Below are 19,314 nucleotides of genomic sequence, written 5' to 3' on the forward strand. Positions count from 1 at the left end.
GGTGCAAACTAAAACTATGAAGCCTCCTTCTCTGTCATTGGCTGTGCAAACCTCCACAACAGCATTCCGGCCATTTGGGCAGGTAAGACTTCACACGTTCTATGTGTGGTTTCCCCGACTAGGTCCTCATTTCAATCAATCAATCAATCATATTTATTGAGCACTTACCTTGTGCAGGGCACTGTACTAAGTGCTTGGGAGCATGCAACACAACAATGTAACAGACATATTCCCCGCCCAAAATGTCATTTTTTCCCCCTCTCCCTTACACTTGGATTTCCTCCCTTTATTCACCCTTCTCCCACTCTCACAACACTTATCTACATATCCATAATTGACTGATTATACGAACGTCTCCCCCTCATTGAGGACAAGGATACCAACTCTGTTATCCTGTACTCTCCCAAGTGCTTGGTACAGTGCTTTGCACACAGTAAGCACTCCATAAATACCACTGACTGATTGATACACCACGACAGTTGCTCCCTGTTGACTCAATCAATGGTATTTATTGAGTGCTTACTATATGCAGAGCACTGTTTGAAGAGTACAATACTACAGAATTAGCAGGTATGTTACCTGCCCTTAATGAACTTAAAGCCTGGAGGGGGAGACAGGTATTAATATGAATAAATAATTCATAATATATAGTTTAAAGATACATATATACGTGTTGTGCGGTTGGGGTGGGATAAATATCAAATGTCAAATGCCAAAGACCCAGGTGCACAGATGATGCAGAAGGGAAAGCGAGTCAGGGAAAAAAGGGTTTAACCAGGGAAGGCCTCTTGGAGGAGATGTGACCTCAGTGACGGTGGAGAGAGTGGTGGTCTGGCATATGTGGACAGGGAGGGAGTTCCAGGCTAGGGGAAGGAAGTGGGAAAGAGTTCGGAGGTGAGATAGACGAGATTGGGGCAGAGTGAGTAAACTGGCGCTAGAGGAGCGGAGAGTGTGAGCTGAGCTGTAGCAGGAGATCAGCGAGGTGAGGTGGGACAGGGCAGGTTGAATGAGTGCTTTAAAGCCAATGGAAATGAGTTTCTCTTTGAGGCGGAGGTGGCTGGGCAGCCACTGGAGGTCCTTGAGGAATGTGGAGACAAAGACTGAACTTTTTGCTGATATATGATCTGCGCAGCAGAGTGAAGTCTGGATTGGAGTGGGAGAGGCAGGAAGCGGGGAGGTCAGCGAGAAGGCAGATGCAGTAGTCAAGGTGAGATAGGATAATGATGATGATGGCATTTGTTAAGCGCTTACTATGTGCACAGCACTGTTCTAAGCACTGGGGCGGTTACAAGGTGATCAAGTTGCCCCATGTGGGGCTCACAATCTTAATCCCCATTTTACAGATGAGGTAACAGGCTCAGAGAAGTTAAGTGACTTGCCCAAGGTCACACAGCAGTCATGTGGTGGAGTCGGCATTCGAACCCATGACCTCTGACTCCAAAGCCCGTGCTCTTTCCACTGAGCCACGCTGCTTCTCTAGACTGTGAGGATAAGTGAAGCAGCATGGCTCAGTGGAAAGAGCACGGGCTTTGGAGTCAGAGGTCATGGGTTCAAATCCCGGCTCCACCAATTGTCAGCTCTGTGACTTTGGGCAAGTCACTTCCCTTCTCTGGGCCTCAGTTACCTGTTAAATGGGGATTAAGATTGTGAGCCCACGTGCGACAACCTGATCACCTTGTAACCTCCCCAGTGCTTATAACAGTGCTTTGCACATAGTAAGTGCTTAATAAAATGCCATTATTATTATTATAAGTGCTTGGTTGAGCATGGTAGCACTTTGGAAGAAGAGGAAGGCATGGATTTTTAGCAATATCATAAATGTAGAACTGACAGGATTTGGTGACAGATTTAGCATGTGGGTGGAATGACAGTGATGAATCAAGGACAACCCGAAGGTTAAGGGCTTGTGAGATAGGGAGGAGAGTGGTGTTATGTACCGTGATGGGGAAGATGGGGTTTGGGAGGGAAAATATGGAGTTCAGTTTTGGACATGATTCATCTGAGGTGTCGTCAGGACACCCAAGTAGATATGTCTTGAAGGCAGGAGGAAATGCGAGATTGCAGGGAGGGAGAGAGGTCAGGGCAGGAGAGGTAGTTTTGGGAGTCATCTGCATAGAAATAGCAACAGAAACCATGGAAGCAAATGAGTTCTCCAAGGGAGTGGGTACTGTTCCAGACAATGTTTCTCCAGCTTTCGACAGACAAGCAGGTGAGACTCATTCAAAGTCCCTTCAGCAAGTACATTTTAATGCATGAGAATCTCACGTCATTACAAACTCTAAACGTAATGCACTGCACTTTGCTTAATTTATCCAAGAAGAGAAATATAAACACAGATCTACAGCGTGACAGTTTTAGAAGGGTTGGCCAATACCACTATGAGTAGGTACTCACATCTGCAGGTGCGGTTCCTTTCATTACACTTGGTGTTTCTCTGTGCAGATTTCTTTATGTTTACAGTCATATTAGTGGATGGGCTACTAGTAGCACTTAAACGTTTTTTTTTTTACCTACCATTGGCGGGAGTCCAAATTTTTTAGCTCTCGCAATAATTTCGAATTTTTCTTCAGAAGATGAAAATTTTTTCTATAAATACAAGAAAAATTAGAGGGAAAAGTGCATTTGAGACCATTTTTTCACAACACAACAATGCAATGTAGAAAGGCAGACGTTCCTGTATTAAATTACTGAAACAATCAAGTAACCGAATCAACTTGGTGCTCTCGAATTTTCCAATGCCGCTTCATTTCTCTCTATTTTTGGATTGCAGAATGAAACTAACATCCTAACTAACGTCGCGGTGGGTTTGCCGTGGAGGGGTGTTACCCATGAGGCCTGTTCTTTCCCATGACCTGGAAACTGGTCCAAGGCCCACCAGGATAAATACAGTCCGAGGAGTCACACAGATGTGGTAAAACTGTGGTGAGCAGATGCCGGGCATTCCGCCTCCGCTGGAGGTGGGATCAAATCCACACTCGACTCAAGGGGGCCAAAGGTTTAGCAAGAAAAAAAGAGAAACTATACTTGCTTCCACCTCTGCTGCTGCCTTCACGGAACTCTCATTTCCATCAGCTCTGCACATGGGCTCTGCCCCTAATGATCCTTAATACTAATACCTAGGGTATTTGCTAAGCATTTACTCTGTGCTAAACACTGTACTAAGTGTCAAACCTAGTCCCTGTAGACTGTAAACTCGTTGTGGACAGGAAATGTATCTGTTTATTGTTATACTGTACTCTCAAGTTTTTAGCACAGTGCTTTGCATACAGTAAGCGCTCAATAAATCTGATTGAGTAAATGAATGAATGGATCAAATGTCTATGGGAGAGGGGAAACAGGGATAGCGCTTAGTACAGTGCTTAGTGCTTAGTACAGTGCTCTGCACACAGTAGCGCTCAATGAATACGATTGAATGAATTAAATCTCCATTTTATGGATGAGGAAACTGAGGCACAGAGAAATTGAATGGCGTGCCCAAAGTCATAAAGCAGACAAGTGATGGTGCTGGTATTAGAACTCACGGCTTCTGACTCCAAGGCCTGTGCCCTTTCCATTAGGCCATACCACTTTTCTGTCCCAGCAGAAACAGCAACTGTCATTTTTCTTCTGACTTCCTTGGCCACTGTGCTGTACTGAGGACACCTATTCTCATGAGTTATTTCTTCCTGACCCTACGAAAATTCTCCCAGTCTCATAATACAACCCCTCATACATACTTGCTCAACTATTTCTGGTGGTTTGTTTTGGTAAAATCGCAACACGGTAAGACTGTCATTTTTCATTTGAGTTACACATTTCTGCCCTAAATTTAAAGTTTTACTAACTTCTAAAATACCAATTTCTCTACAGAAATATACAGCTGTATAGAAGAGCTGTGGATTTTCGGAGTCTACTGGAGAACAGCTCATCTTATTACAAAAACAGTTCTTCTGATAAGATCCATCAAAACATTTTTCAAACACACCTTCAAAAGATTTGCGGGCAACAAAATGTTTTCCCCTACTTGTTGAACAGTCAGACTCATCCACATCACTACAGAAGAAATTTGTATTTTACAAGAATCAAAGAAGCTGCGAACTGCTTCTGCAGACCAAATACTGTGGCCACAAATGCTAATTCTGTTATATTTTTCCCAGCCTCCATCTATTCCTATGTCAGGTGTCCAAAAGGTCAAAACAGGAGGCTGGAGTTGGCATTTCAGAGGAAATCTAAAAGGAAGAAAGCTCTCTAGACTATGAGCTTGTTGTGGGGAGGGACTGTCACTGTTTATTGTTGTATTGTACTTTCCCATGAGCTTAAAACGGTGCCCTGCACACAGTAAGCACTTAATAAATATGATCGTATGAATGAATCACAGCATCGTGGGCCCATTGTGCCATTTTTTTCCTCGCAAAAAGAGGAGAGCTTGTCTAGAGCAGTGTTTCTACAGCTGCTCCATAAAGCACTGCTGCGGCCAATCCCCGAGGGTGATCTGCAGTTCCCAGACACTTTTACCTCAGAGAGTACAAGGACTTGGACTTTTAATGGATGCTCTGAAACCCTCAGCGTGATGCCTTTCACCCTAGAGGTGCTGTGGATAGCACTGTGGCTGCGGTCGACACTCACTAAAGGATGGTGATGATGATGGTGATGAGTCAGAGTTTTCCTCGGCTTGGAGGGGGATTTTCCCTGACGGTCCACCCCTGTAGGGTGGTCCCTGGGCTCTTGTTAGAATGAAATTCCTGCCAAGGGCTCAGCAACGTGGTGTAGTGGATAGAGCGAGGGCTTGGGAGTCAACAGGTCATGGGTTCTAATCCTGGCTCTGCCACTTGTCTGCTGTGTGACCCTGGGCAAGTCACTTCATTTCACTTACCTCATCTGTAAAATGGGGACTGAGACTGAGAGCCTCTCATGGGACAGGAACTGTGTCCTACTTGATTTTCTTAGATCCACCCCAGTGCTTAGTATGGTGCCTGGCACAGAGTAAGCACTTAATGAATACTATTATTATTATTATTATATTCTCAGTGTGACTGGAAGACTCCCACCCCAGGGATACCTTCCCAGCCTCCTTGGGGATTCCTCAGGCCCAGCTTGTTGGCTGCTGCTACCAAGCCAGGCCTGAAAACTGGAGACGGCACTCAAATTGTAGCGAGCAGGACAAAGAGAAATGCACAACAAGGAGTTCCACCCTTCCAGAACTGGGAGCCCAGATTTTCCAATGGCAGAGAGAATTTGATCATACTTGCTCCTTTAGTCTCCTTGGATGGCAGCTTTGAAGCACTGTAGCGTTGAGTCCTCCAGGCATCCACAGAGGGATACCTATGTTCAGGAGCTGGCGGGACCTAATACCCACCTTTAGAGAGTAATTCTGTTCCCTATTTATCTCATTTAGGGTTGTGCAGACGCATTCGATGGAAAGCATTTTGAACTTTCCAGAGGCGCTGTGGCATTAAAAGTAAATCAGGGCTGTAGGACTGATGGAGACATCGAGTGGTATAAACAGGCTTTCGCGAACACAGGCCCCAGCGTGAGAGGGTAGGCGGCTAGAAATCTTATACACAAAAAGGGTAATTTGCTTCCAGTGTTATAAAGTCAGTTTAGAAAGCTGCATCAATCTGGAACAGATTTGAAGCAAGAATGCCGTTTGGAGGTCTACCGTTAATATTGGCCAGGAGATATAAGTTATGAAACAAGGACTTCAGAAAGCCAAAGAAGTACAAAGATGCAGATGGAGCAAGATCAAGACAAACAGATAATTTCAAAAATAAACCGGCTCAGAGGATATTCTCAGTATACCGGCCCCTGGGGGGAAAATTCTGCTTCTACGTCAGGCTGGCATAGCTAATTTTCCTGACGCTTCTAGTTTAGCAGTTTCAAGCATGTCTTGGCTTTGGCTCCAGAAAAGAATTCAAAGTGGGGGGAAAATCTCACATCAAATTCCGCCCCCCCCCAACCAGCCCTTTTCTTTTTTAACATTTTTCACAAAGATGAGAGGAACCATAAAATAAATAAATGGAGATGCCCTAGTGGGCTCCTACCTTCTGTCCCAAGAATTCATTCCTAAGTCATTGAGCAGCAGCCTGCAGAAATAAAACGGTCCTTGGGGTTCAGAGGGGTTCGGCTGCACTTGACTCGCGACCTGCACGGTAAAGTTGGAGCGACATCCACGGACAAACTCCTCCTCTTGTGCGTTCTGTCGCAGAATTGCTCCAACGATCTCCGTTTCTTGCTCCCAACTCATTCCAAACGGGGGTGGCGAAGGCTCGTTTAGGTTCAACTGTGATGGCAAAAGGCATTCAGGACTTGTGTTTCCAATCTTTTCGAGTAGTTGGTCAAGAGCATCATCCCCTCCTTCCATTTGAGAAAAATCCTTTGGCGGGTCCCAGGACTGAGGGTGACTGCCCGACATCACAAATGAACGACTTCCACTGTTTCTGGCTAAGCAGTCTTCCAACGGTCCATACAGTACTTTGCCGTCCCACGAGTATTTCCCTGAGATATCCCTCACAATTACCCTGACATCAGAGAGAGGTCCCGCTGGCTCTCCTGCTTCTGGTCTCTCTGCTGGGATTTGTAGGTAAGAGATGAGTGTGTTGTCATTAAACACAAACAGCTGCAAGTTGGGGCTCCTAAAAACGTCGGAGGACAGCTCAGAAGAATCCACGTAAACATTGTCGTGATTCTCACTAATCAGGCTGTGCAGGATGGCGGGACCCCCGCTTAGGGGGTAGTGGCTTAAGTGGTTCACTAGATGGGTCATCACCATCCGGGCAGTCAGAGGGATTAACTCCAAACTTCTTCTTCTTTTTTCTGTACAGATCAACCAGAAGAGAAGACAGAGAGCAGAGTGAGAGACAGTGACAGCCTATAATTAAACAAACACCAGAAGATAGCTATAGAAACTTAGAACATTTCAAGCTAGACAGTTCCCCAGTTGATTGTGATAAATAATTAGCACTTCTGGAAATCAATTAAATGTATTTATTGAGTGTTTACTGTGTGCAGAGCACTTTACTGAGCTGTTGGATGAGTACCGTATAACAGAATTGGCAGACACATTCCCTGCCCACGAGTTTACAATCTAGAGGGAAGAGACCTTTTGGTTTCCCTTGGGGGAAGGTGACCTGCTTTCCTCCCTCCAAGCTCACAGGTCCCTACTTTAGGATGGCATGTATTTGACTGGGCTGCAAAGGGGACTGCTTGGTTCCCAGTTTGACAGATAAATGTAAAACCAATCACTCACACAATCAATAGTATTTATGGACTGTTCACTCTATCTCAAATCCAGGTGAGAAGGCAGTTGCTTCAGGCATTCAAAATCCAGATTATTGAAAGACCTTGGGTTCTGAGCATGAGATGAAGCCATGCTGGTTTGGAAGGTATTTATGTTTGCTTTTTAAAGGTTAAATTCTAAGACATGCAAAATCTGGCCCTATTTTGCTACACCTCAAGTCCATTCCAAAAACCCTACTTCTTGAGAATCTTTAAAGTTTTGCACTAAGGGACATTTGTGCTGTCCTTCTCCAGGAAAGGACAGGTGTAACTTTCTTCAGAGTCAGTCAGATCCACTTGCTTCCTTCTGAGATGATGTTTAATTAAGAAAGCTCAGTTGACTTGGTGACCGATACCTTGGATTTGCAAGCCCAAAATGGGACAAGGGGGCAACGGTAAACCACTTCCGTGTTTTTACAATGAAAACTCCATGGATACTACTTGCAGAGCAATTGAGCAATCAATGATCTTTACTGAGTGCTTACCATGCGCAGAGCATTGGACTACGTGTTTGGGAGAGTACAACAGAGATACATGCCCTGCCCAAAACAAGCTTACAGTCTAGAGGAACTGAAAAGTTAATCTCCATCTATGGAAATTAAAAGAAACCCATGTATTCCCAATGGCAGTGCTAATCGACAAGATGAATGAAACTATGTGCTAAATATGATTTCTATAGCAAGTTTCACAGCAAAAACTAGTAGCTACTATAAAAAGTTGTTCCTTCAACTAATCTTGTGAAGTCTTCTGTATCATGGGGCTGCTGTAATAAGTGATGAGTAATGTTCTTCAAATAGCCATGTGGAAATAATGGATCAAAAATGAAAGGGGATATTTTCTTGTGGTTTTTTAAACATTAGCTGGAAATAGCTGGGTGGTAAAATTAACAGTGCGGATGACAAAACACACATCCACACTGGAAACATTCTGTTCTACATAAAATGACAAAGCTATCTCCTATCTATTTTTATCTCTCTACTCTTAACAGAATGTACCCACTCAGCAAGAAGTGTCTGTGCAAAACACCAGGTTTTAATGCTCTAAAGCCAGCTCTGTTCACCTAAAATTGTTGGTAAAAAGAGATTCTTAAATCCCTGTGCTATAGGAGGTGAAAATTATTTCCAGTACAAAGAACTGTGATAATACAAAGTCCCAGAAAGTAGCAAGAAATAAGGGCGTCTTGGAAAGTTTTTATGTTCTTGACTTTGGTATAGAACACACCACACTTTTTTCTGAAAACAGTAATCAGAGAAACTGAAAGGTGTCAACGATTAAGGTACTACTCGAAAGTAGTTCTGAATTGTCAGTCAAATCTACCCTGGCGTGTTCACTGCAGTAGAATGAAAGTCTCTCCAAATGGACCAAATTCCCAGGGGCTGATGAAAGTCATGGTGAGAATTGGGTAGGTAGTCTGTGAAGGTGCTGGTGTCATCTAGGACCAGACTGAAAAGAAAATCTATTTCTGCCCAGACTCCCTGAAAGAGCATTATAATAGAGATCCAGCCTCTCCGGCTGGGCTGGAAACGGTCTAAGCTGAACCCAGCTGCCAAATGGCAGAGCTTCCCTGTGGGGCTTCTCCCCCATGTGAAGGATCGTGGCTTCCCCCTCCACCGCCTCCACCTGAGACCAGGGATGGTGAGGGAGGACAGCATAGCAGCAGAGAGTCAAGGAGGAAGACAGACAGGAGAAGAAAGGGCAAGGCAAACGATGGAAAAGTAGGAGGGAGGAAGAGGGAAGGAAAGGTTGCTTGGGGAGAAACACCTAGAGGAGGAAGGTACATAAGCTTTAAGACGAAGGACTGACAAAGCAAAAAGAAGGAGAGGGGAGAAGGGAATGAGCAGAAGAAAGGCCACATTTCCTGTCCTCTTGTAGCGTATTATTTCAAAGGGAAAGATCTACATCGAGTCTATCTACAGTTCTGACAACTTGACACCTATCCACGTGTTTTGTTTTGTTGTCTGTCTCCCCCTTCCAGACTGTGACCCCGTTGTTGGGTACGGACCGTCTCTATATGTTGCCAACTTGTACTTCCCAAGTGGTTAGTGCAGTGCTCTGCACACAGTAAGCGCTCAGTAAATACGATTGAATGAATGAATGAATGAGTCACTGCCATTACCACAGAAACCCTCATGGTCGATACTGAGTTGCAGTGGCGTTTGGAGTTACTTACCCTCAGCAACAGTGAGTAGATTGCCCAGATCTGCTGAAGAGTGATACTGTGCTACTGGCTCAGAGTTCCTGACATTTGCCAGGGGCAAAAAAGGATCATAATCAGAAGCTGAAAGATCAGCCAGGGTCAACGTGTAGTGGCTTTGTTGGGTCTTTGAGCCACAAACGCAACAGTGCAAGACCTGTGAAAATAAAAGAGAAACTGATACTCTGCATATGAATACAAAATAGGCTAATTTAGTGAATCCATGCCTCTTCCTTTAGAACTTTATTATGGATGGTGGGTAGCAAAATTAGCCCCATCCCATCCATCCCAAACCCACATTACATGTAGCAAGGGAGAAGGGAAATGTCAATTTTGTGTCAAGGATCAATGAGAAAATTCACCAAGGATGACAACTCTGTAGTGCAGACTACATAAGAAAGCCCCAGTCTTCTTAGTCTATTACCGGTTTTGCACTAATAATAATGATAATAATATTAATGGTATTTGTTAAGTGCTCACTGTGTGCCAGATACTGTACTAAGCCCTGGGGTGGACACAAAGCAAATGTCTGGACACAGCCCCTGTCTCGTGTGGGGCTCACAGTCTCAATCCCCATTGTGCCAATGAGGGAACTGAGGCACAGAGAAGTGAAACGATTTGCCCAAAGTCACACAGCAGACAAGTGGCCAAGGTGGGATTAGAACCCATGACCTTCTGACTCCCAGACTGGTGTTCTATCCACTATGCCATGCTACTTCTCTAGAAGCCTCTACTACTCAAAAAGGAGAGGTTCTCTTCAAGTCAAAGCTCCAGATGGAATAAGAGAAAGGGGGCAAAAGAGAAAACAGAGCTTGGTATTGAAAACATTAAACCACAACAAAGGGCAGCCTTTTTATATGCAAAATGTGGCCAGGACTCTGGGTCCTGCAATGGCCTCTCCAGCCCACACATGCATTCCTAGGTGAATTTCACCATCTTTGATTACGATGGACAACTAAATATAATTCATACAAGTGCATATATCATATATAAATATATATGAATAAACATATATATGTTTTAACATCCTTGATTCGACTCCCAGCTCTGCTTCTGATCTGTGTGCTCCTGGACACATCACTTAACTACTCCATGCCTCAGTTTCCTCATCTACAAAATGTGGATAAGAATACCTGACTCCTCTATCATAAAGAGATGTTTTCAGGACAGAATGAGATAAGTATTGTTCAAGCATTTTCAAAAACAGAAACAATACAAATTCAAGATCCTAAAACTTAAGGAAATTGGTGAATATTTTATTGTTCCTTTAGCCATATTCTTACCAAACACTGACAATCGTCAGAAGGTTAGATCAATCAATCAATCAATGGTATTTATTGAGTTGTGTACTATGTGCAGAGCACTGTAATAATAATAATAATGATGACATTTATTAAGCACTTACTATGTACAAAGCACTGTTCTAAGCACTGGGGAGGTTACAAGGTAATCAGGTTGTCCCACGGGGGGCTCACAGTCTTCATTCCCATTTTTACAGATGAGGGAACTGAGGCACAGAGAAGTTAAGTGACTTGCCCAAAGTCACACAGCTGACAAATGGCAGAGCCGGGATTTGAACCCATGACCTCTGACTCCAAAGCCTGTGCTCTTTCCACTGAGCCACGCTGCTTCTCCACCGTACTAAGCACTAGGGAGAGTACAACACGACAGAGTTCCCTGCCCACAGTGAGCTTAGTCTAATTTAAATGAATAATTAAAATTATTAATTTAATTTAAATGAATAATTTATCATACATAATTTTAAGGTATGTATGTAAGTGTTATGTGGTTGAGGGTGGGACAAATATCAACTGCCCAAAGGCCAGAGATCCAAGTGCACAGATGATGCAGAAGGGAGAGGGAGCCAGGGAAGAGAGAGCTTAATCAGGGAAGGCCTCTTGGAGGAGATGTGACCTTAATAATCCTTTGAAAGTGGGGAGAGTGGTGGTCTGGCATACATGGAGGGGGAGGTAGTTCCATGCTAGGAGGAGAATGTGGGAAAGGGGTCAGCAGCGAGATAGACGAGACCAAAGCACAGTGAGTAAGCTAGCACAAGCGCTTAGTACAGTGCTCTGCACACAGTAAGCGCTCAATAAATACGATTGAATGAACTAGAAGAGCAAAGTGTGTGGGCTGGGCTGGAGGACGAGATCGGTGAAGTAGGAGGGGGCGAACTGCTGTGTGCTGTTAAATACAGTTACAGTGATGTCCAGACTGGATGGGAAAAAGAGACGCACTTAATTTTAATGACTGTCTCCCCCTCGAAATAATAATAATAATGGCATTTATTAAGCGCTTACTATGTGCAAAGCACTGTTCTAAGCACTGGGGAGGTTAAAAGGTGATCAGGTTGTCCTATGGAGGGTTCACAGTCTCAATTCCCATTTTACAGATGAGGTGACTGAGGGACAGAGAAGTAAAGTGACGTGCCCAAAGTCACACAGCTGACAATTGGAGGAGCCGGGATTTGAACCCATGACCTCTGACTCCAAAGTCCGTGCTCTTTCCACTGAGCCACGCTGCTTCTCTACTGTAAACTCCTTCTGGGCAGGGAACATGTCTATTGTATTGGACTCTCCCAATCAATCAGTGGCATTTATTGAGTGCTTACTGTGTGCAGACCACTGTACGAAGTGCTTGGGAGAGTACGCTATTACTGAGTTGGTAAACACGTACATTGCCCACAACAAATTTACTGTATAGAGGGGGAGACAGACATTATTATTCTTATAAAGAAATGAATTATGGATATGTATTGTAAGCACTGTGGGGTAGAGGGAGGGATAAATAAAGGGTGCAAATCCAAGTGCAAGGGTGATGCAAAATGGAGTGGGAGAAGAAGAAATGAGGGCTTGATTGGGGAAAGCCTCTTGGGAGAGATATAATAATAATAATAATAATAATAATTTTGGTGTTTGTTAAGCGTTTACTATGTGCAAAGCACTGTTCTAAGCTCTGGGGAGGATACAAGGTGATCAGGTTGTCCCAGGTGGGGCTCACAATCTTAATCCCCACTTTACAGATGAGGTAACTGAGGCACAAAGAAGTTGTGACTTGCCCAAAGTCACACAGCTGACAAACGGTGGAGTCAGGATTTGAACCCATGACCTCTGACTCCCAAGCCCATGCTCTTTCCACTGAGCCACGCTGCTTCTCTATCTGCTTTTAATAAGGCTTTGAAGGTGGGGAGAGTGATCGTCTGCTGGATATGAAGAGAGAGGGAGTTCCAGGCCACAGGCAGGATGTCGGTGAGAGGTCGACAGCGATATAGACAAGATTGAGGTATGGTGAATAGGTTGATATTAGAGGAATGAAGTATGTGATCTGGGTTGTAGCAAGAAAATGGAGAGGTAAGGTAGTGGGAGAAGCAGTGTGGCTCAGTGGAAAGAGCATGGGTTTTGGAGTCGGAGGTCAGGGGTTCAAATCCCAGCTCCCCCAATTGTCAGCTGTGTGACTTTGGACAAGTCACGTCACTTCTCTGTGCCTCAGTTTACCTCATCTGTAAAATGGGGATTGACGGTGAGCCCCCAGTGGGACAACCTGATCACCTTGTAACCTCCTCAGCACTTAGAACAGTGCTCTGCACATAGTAAGCACTTATTAATTGCCATCATTATTATTAGTAGTAGTAGGGGCAAGTTGATTGAGATGATTAAAGCTGATTAAAGCAGATAGTACAGCATTTCTGTTTGATGTGGAGGTGGAAGAGCAACCACTGGAGGTTCTTGAAGGGTGGGGAAACATGGACTGAATGGTTCTGCAGAAAAAAGATCCGGACAGCAGAGTGAAGTAGGGAATGAAATGGGGAGAGACATGAGGCAGAGAAGTAGCAAGGAAGCTGATGCAATCATCAAGGCATGATAGAACATGTACTTGGATTAACGTGGTAGCAGTTTGGATGAAGAGGAAAGGGCAAATTTTAGTGACTTTGTGAAGATTGAACTCATTGGACTGGTGACAGACTGAATATGTGGGTTGAATGAGAGACAAGAGTCAAGGATAATGCCAGGGTTAAGGGCTTGTGACACAGAGAGGATGGCTGTGTTGAATAACAGTGTTGGGAAAGTGAGTCAAGGGAAGGATGGGGTTTTGGTGGGAAGATGAAAAGTTCTATGTTGGATATGTTAAGCCTGAGGTGTTGGCGGGTCACCCAAGTAGAGATGTCCTGAAGCGGGACGAAATGTGAGACTGCTGAGAAGGAGAGAGATCAGGGATGGAGATGTAGATCTGTGAATCAACCAGAGGTAGCAGTTGAAGCCACAGGAGCGAATGAGTTGTCCAAGGGCGTAGGTGTAGATGCAGAACAGGAAGGGACCCAGAACTGAGTTTTGAGGAATGAGGGTCTTAAGGGGTGGGAAGCAGATGAGATGCCCACGAAAGAGATTGAGAAGGAGCAGCCAGAGAGATACGAGGAGAACTAGTTGAGGTCAGTGTCAGTGAAGCCAGGGTTAGATGTTTCCAGGAGAAGAGAGTAGTCACCTTGTAACCTCCCCAGCACTTAGAACAATGCTTTGCACATAGTAAGTGCTTAATAAATGCCATCATTATTACTATTATCTACAATTTTATGGTAGCTCAGAGGTCAAGGAGGATTGGGATGGAATAGAGGCAGTTGGATTTGGAGATCATTGGTGAATTGTGAGAGGGCTATTTCAGTTGAGTCAAGGGGGTGGAAACCAGATTGCAGGGGGTCAAGGACAGAACTGGAGAAAAGGAAGTGGAGGCAGAGGGTATAGACAACTAGCTCAAGGAGTTTGGAGAGGAATGGTGGGAGGGAGATGGGGTGATAACTGGAGGGAGCCCTGGGGTCATGGGAGGGTTTTCTTTTAGCATTGGAAAAACATTAGCATGTTAAAAAGGAGTGGGGAAGAAGCCACTGGAGAGTGAATTGTTGAATATGGTGGTCAGGGACGGAAGAAGGGACGGGGTGTGAAGGAACAATGGGGTGTGAAGGGACTGGGTAGGACATGCAAGTGGAGGGGCTGGATTTTGAGAGGAGACAGTAGATCTCCCAAGCGTTTAATGATAATAATGATGGTATTTGTTAAGCACTTACTATGTGCCAAGCACTGTTCTAAGTGCTGTATAATGATGGTATTTGTCAAGCACTTACTATGTGCCAAGCATTGTTCTAAGCGCTGGGGTAGATACAAGGTAATCAGGTTGCCCCCCGTGGGGCTCACAGTCTTAATCCCCATTTTGCAGTTGAGGGAACTGAGGCACAGAGAAGTTAAGTGACTCGCCCAAGGTCACACAGCAGACAAGTGGCAGAGCTGGGATTAGAACCCACGACCTCTGTCTCCCAAACCTGTGCTCTTTCCACTAAGCCATAATACACCCAATACCACTGATTGACTGAATGCAGTGCAAGTAATATAATATTTACAGGTTCTCACAGAGTACTCTTAGTGATTCTAAGAGTATGGACTTCATCCAAATTAGAGCAATCACTCCTGCTATTCATACGGATTTAAACCTAAAGATTTCAAGAGGTCCTCTCAAAGAACTGATTTATGCCAACATAAGCATGCAGCACCATGATCCAACAAATCATTATGTGTGGCCTACTCTCCTAGTTTCAAATATCTCCCTTCTCTGACAGGCACTTCATTAGCTATGATCACACACCTCATGATAAGTCCAACAGGAAGCTCTTCTTGGATCCCACAGCTCAGATATTCAGTTTTAAAACTTAATTCCTCCTTAAAAGCCTCCCAGCTTGTCTCCTGGGTTTGGCAGAGACCTGTAATCTCACATGTCCAGCTCTTACATTCTCCTGAACCACAGGCAGCAAGAAGGCGCCGGCCGGCTCCGATGCCAATGCCCGGAGAAGTTGGATTATGGTTGCCGTTAGGTTAAAACGGTGATTAGTCTGACTCATCAATGCTATGACAGATGACTTCTTATCTTAAAAGAGCCATAAAAGCAGATCCAAAGTCTCTTTCAATAAATAGAAAGCACAATTCGAAAGCACAATTCTACTCTATGAAGATAGGAATGGTGTCTATAAAATCAACCCTGTTAGGAAAGCGATTGATTTTAGGCTAACACTATACGGAGGATTAAAGTAAACAGAGACATAATTGTGGGGAATTTAATTATTTTGCATCCACTGGAGGGGACACATGCACGGATTGGAGGTAGGAATGAAGGAAATTAAGATGTGGTTATTAAAATATATTTGACCGTTTGTACATAAAATCTTTATCCAACTTGTCCATCTTAACTATTTCCACGTTCTTCACTTCTGTCTAAGGTTTCTCATTTCAAATTGGGCCAAGTCACCTTCTCAGTACGGCTTCTCCCCGGATATATTTTTAACCTTTTTATGCCTGTCCAGAAAGTACCATCTCCAATTTACATTCTTGTGTTACAGTTTCAAGGCTGGAAACACAAGTACCAGAAGTGACTCAGCATGGCGATAACTCGCAGGGGCCAAAGGGTAGGGATGGCAGAGGGGGAAGTAGTGCCCACCAGAGAAGGAACGGGGCAGCTAATACCACACAGCCCACATGAACTACAGCTGAGAAATTGGCTGTTAAATACGATATATATTACCGTCAGGACAGAATATTTCTTCAGCTTCTAAAAAAAAAAAACTCATTCCAAGGACAATTAGCTTTTAATGTGAGGCACTTTATATAATCAGGTTATGACAAAGCTCTGGCTTCACAAGCCGTTTTCTTTATGTTAGATTGGAAAGGGAAGAATGATCTTCGATGAAGCTCAGAGGAGCTTGACGGGCCTGAGGACTGCATTCATTTAAATCAGTAATGCCCCGCTGAGTGTTCAGGCTGCGTTCCTGGAAACAGCGCTGTTTGGGGTCAGAGTACATTGTCCATATGGAGATGTGTTCCAGACCATTGACTCCTCAGCTCTTCCAGCTCCCCAGAGCCGGAGAGCAGAAGAGCCGGGGAGTCCAATGGTCACTGGCACATCCGGCAGATGCCTTTCCGGCCTCTTTCTCTTTCACTTTGGTTGTTGCAGAGAGAAAGGGACGGTTGTGTTACTTGCCCCTTCTCTGCCAAAGCTTGAAGGAGAAGGATGAAAACAGTTTCCAATTCTGAATCCCACTCCTCTAAATTCTCAGTTGCCTCTTCCCCCCTACACCCCCCCCACCCAGCCAAGCTCAGGGAGGCTGGGAGGAAGAAAAGTGCTCTAATGAATCAGCATTCCATGGGCGAACAATCAATCATTGATATCTGATTGATAGTTTCAATGGTATAGCAGCATGGCCTAAGTGGAAAGACCATGAGCCAGCGAGTCAGACATCTGGTTTCCTATCCTGGCTGTGTCACCTTGGGCAAGCCACTTCATTTCTCCAGGCCTCGGTTCCCTCATCTGCACAATGCCCTCCTACTTAGACTGTGAGCCCCATGTGGGACTTGATTAACATATTTACCCAAGTGCATAGCAAGGATTTGGCACCTAGTAAGCGCTTACCAAAAACCACAGTTATAACTGCTGGAGTTATTACTGCGTGCTTAATGTGTACAAAGCACTGTACTAAGCACTTGGAAAAGCGCATGGGGAACATGGACTGTGTCCAATCTGATTAGCTTTTATCTCATCCAGGCTTAGAATAGTGCCTAGCACATAATAAGTGCTTAAAAAATACCATTAAAAAAATTACAAGTAGGAGACATGATCCTTGGCCTCGAGGACCTTGTAGTCTTTAGTGTGCCTCTGAAAGAAAGTTCGCATTTTCAAATCATAAACTCACCCTGTAAATATAATCCAGTAAAGGGGCTCTAGATGAGTGATGATCTTCAAGCACAGAAGTAGACAATGGATGCAGCAAAGTTTTCACTGGCAACGCCATGCACCAATCCAACAAGCAGAGCAACAGAGAAACAATGAACTATTAAAAGAAATGTGGAAATTCAGTTACACTGAATGTCTTGGGAGATTTCATATGCACAGATATTGCCAGCTAATGTGGCATTGTAAAAATGAGACGGTGGCCTGTTTTACTGAACTGCTTCATTGACAAGTTCCAGAGAATTGGGGAAAAAAGGAGTTAATCAATCAAGTGTACTTACTGAGAGCTTACTGTGTGCAAAGCACTATACTAAGTGCTTGGGAGAGTACCTGATAACAATATAACAGACACATTCCCTGCTCACAAAGAGCTTACAGTCTAGAGGGGGAGACAGACCTTAATATAAATAAATTACACATGTACATAAGTGCTGTGGGGCTGGGGCAAGGAGGTGAATAAAGGGAGCATTTCAGATTAATACTGTTAACAACCCACCTTCTTGTCTGTTTCCACTGAGGAGTATTCAGCAGTTGGCAAAAGGAAGGCAATGGTAGCCACCAGGATCTGCATGAAAAGGAACCCAGAATCAAACCAACCAGAGGAGTGTTTATAAAGCCAAAGAAGAGGACTTGAGGTGGCTTTGCAACAAAAAGCTAAATCTTTGGCTGAATGTTGTCCACTTGCCTTCTGCCTCTGGTAAACTTTGCCGGGGAGCTAGCAGCATGGGACTGGTTTGGGTAACTCAGGGAAATGTGGATTTGAGAGGATTGGGAGCCTGAAATAATAATAATAATAATAATAATGGCATTTATTAAGCGCTTACTATGTGCAAAGTACTGCTCTAAGTACTGGGGAGGTTACAAGGTGATCAGGTTGTCCCAGGGGGGGCTCACAGTCTTAATCCCCATTTTCCAGATGAGGTAACTGAGGCTAGGAGAAGTTAAGTGACTTGCCCAAAGTCACACAGCTGACAAATAAATGGCAGAGCCGGAATTTGAACCCATGACCTCTGACTCCAAGCCCGGGCTCTTTCCACTGAGCCACGCTGCTTCTCAATGCCAGTGAACTGGCATTTCCAAGCCTTCTGGACTTCTTCAACAGGATGTCAGGGGCCCTGGAAGAGGGCAACAGTCACCCTCCACCCTAGACATACCCAATTCCTATTCACTCCAGCACACTTACTACAGCTTTGGGGAAAAAAGAAAGTTCAAAAACTCCCCTAGTACGCCTCTTTTTTATTTGACAATTTTCTAATACAGTGACTATCCCAACCAGACTTCTCTCTCTAACAATAACCTTTGAGGCCAAAACACCTACACACTATACCTTCTATATTTATACTTAGCCAAATAGCATCTCGGGGGCTTCCACTGAAACGTGCCTCTTTGGGGATGGAGATACACCTGGCTCTATGTCATGGATGCTTTCTTTCCCTGCTGTCAGTTCCATACATCCATCCACCCACCCACCCATCCACCCTGCACAGCCCTCACCTGGCTCTCCCTCAGCTAGTCCCAAGCTGCAACCTCCCTGTGCCTTTTTTCCAGCAGTGAGGCATTAGTGGAAAGAGCCCCAGCCTAGGAGTCAGAGGATCTGAGTTTTGCCACTTGTCTGCGATTTGACCTTCGGCAAGTCACTTTGCTGGGCCTCAGTTACCTCCTCTGTAAAACAGGGATGAAGACCGCGGGCCCCATGTGGGACCTGGATTCTGTCCAATTTGATTAGCTTGTATCTATCCCAGTGCTTAGTACAGTGCTGGCACATAGTAAGTGCTTCACAAATACCTTAAAGAAAACAAAAATCTGGAACCAGCTGCTCTTCAGAGACGGTGTTTCCCAGCCCCACCTGCTCGCCAAAGTATACGGTATCATGTGTTTGTGGCCAGAGGACATCTGCACCCTTTAAGCTACAGACAGTCAGCCCTATGCTGTCTGCTGGGGGAATCTCATACTTTAACCACTACCCTCTTCCTCTCTCCCTGCAGGTCCCATTACCGAAGACACCAAGTGGGGGTGGAGGGGGGCGCCTCCCCTAGATAATCTCATTAAGCAAGTAATCACATTTAAGACAGAAAGCTATTTTCTAGGGGTTAAAAGTTTGAAAA

The 19,314-nt window shown here is 44.6% G+C and overlaps 1 protein-coding gene across 1 annotated transcript in view; it reads right to left on the reverse strand.

The window, feature by feature from the left end:
• The window catches only part of RALGAPA2 (Ral GTPase activating protein catalytic subunit alpha 2), a 421,002-nt gene that overhangs the window by 151,165 nt on the left and 250,523 nt on the right, over positions 1–19,314 (reverse strand). The window contains exons 29-33 of the mRNA XM_038744021.1: positions 17,706–17,774; positions 17,172–17,309; positions 9,425–9,605; positions 6,021–6,792; positions 2,515–2,586 (exon numbers count right to left, since the gene is read on the reverse strand). Of these exons, the coding sequence (XP_038599949.1) occupies positions 2,515–2,586; positions 6,021–6,792; positions 9,425–9,605; positions 17,172–17,309; positions 17,706–17,774 (1,232 nt within the window). The remainder of the gene's footprint in view (positions 1–2,514; positions 2,587–6,020; positions 6,793–9,424; positions 9,606–17,171; positions 17,310–17,705; positions 17,775–19,314) is intronic.

The sequence above is a fragment of the Tachyglossus aculeatus genome, chromosome 1 (assembly GCF_015852505.1).
Source record: "Tachyglossus aculeatus isolate mTacAcu1 chromosome 1, mTacAcu1.pri, whole genome shotgun sequence".
Classification (NCBI taxonomy): Eukaryota; Metazoa; Chordata; class Mammalia; order Monotremata; family Tachyglossidae; genus Tachyglossus; species Tachyglossus aculeatus.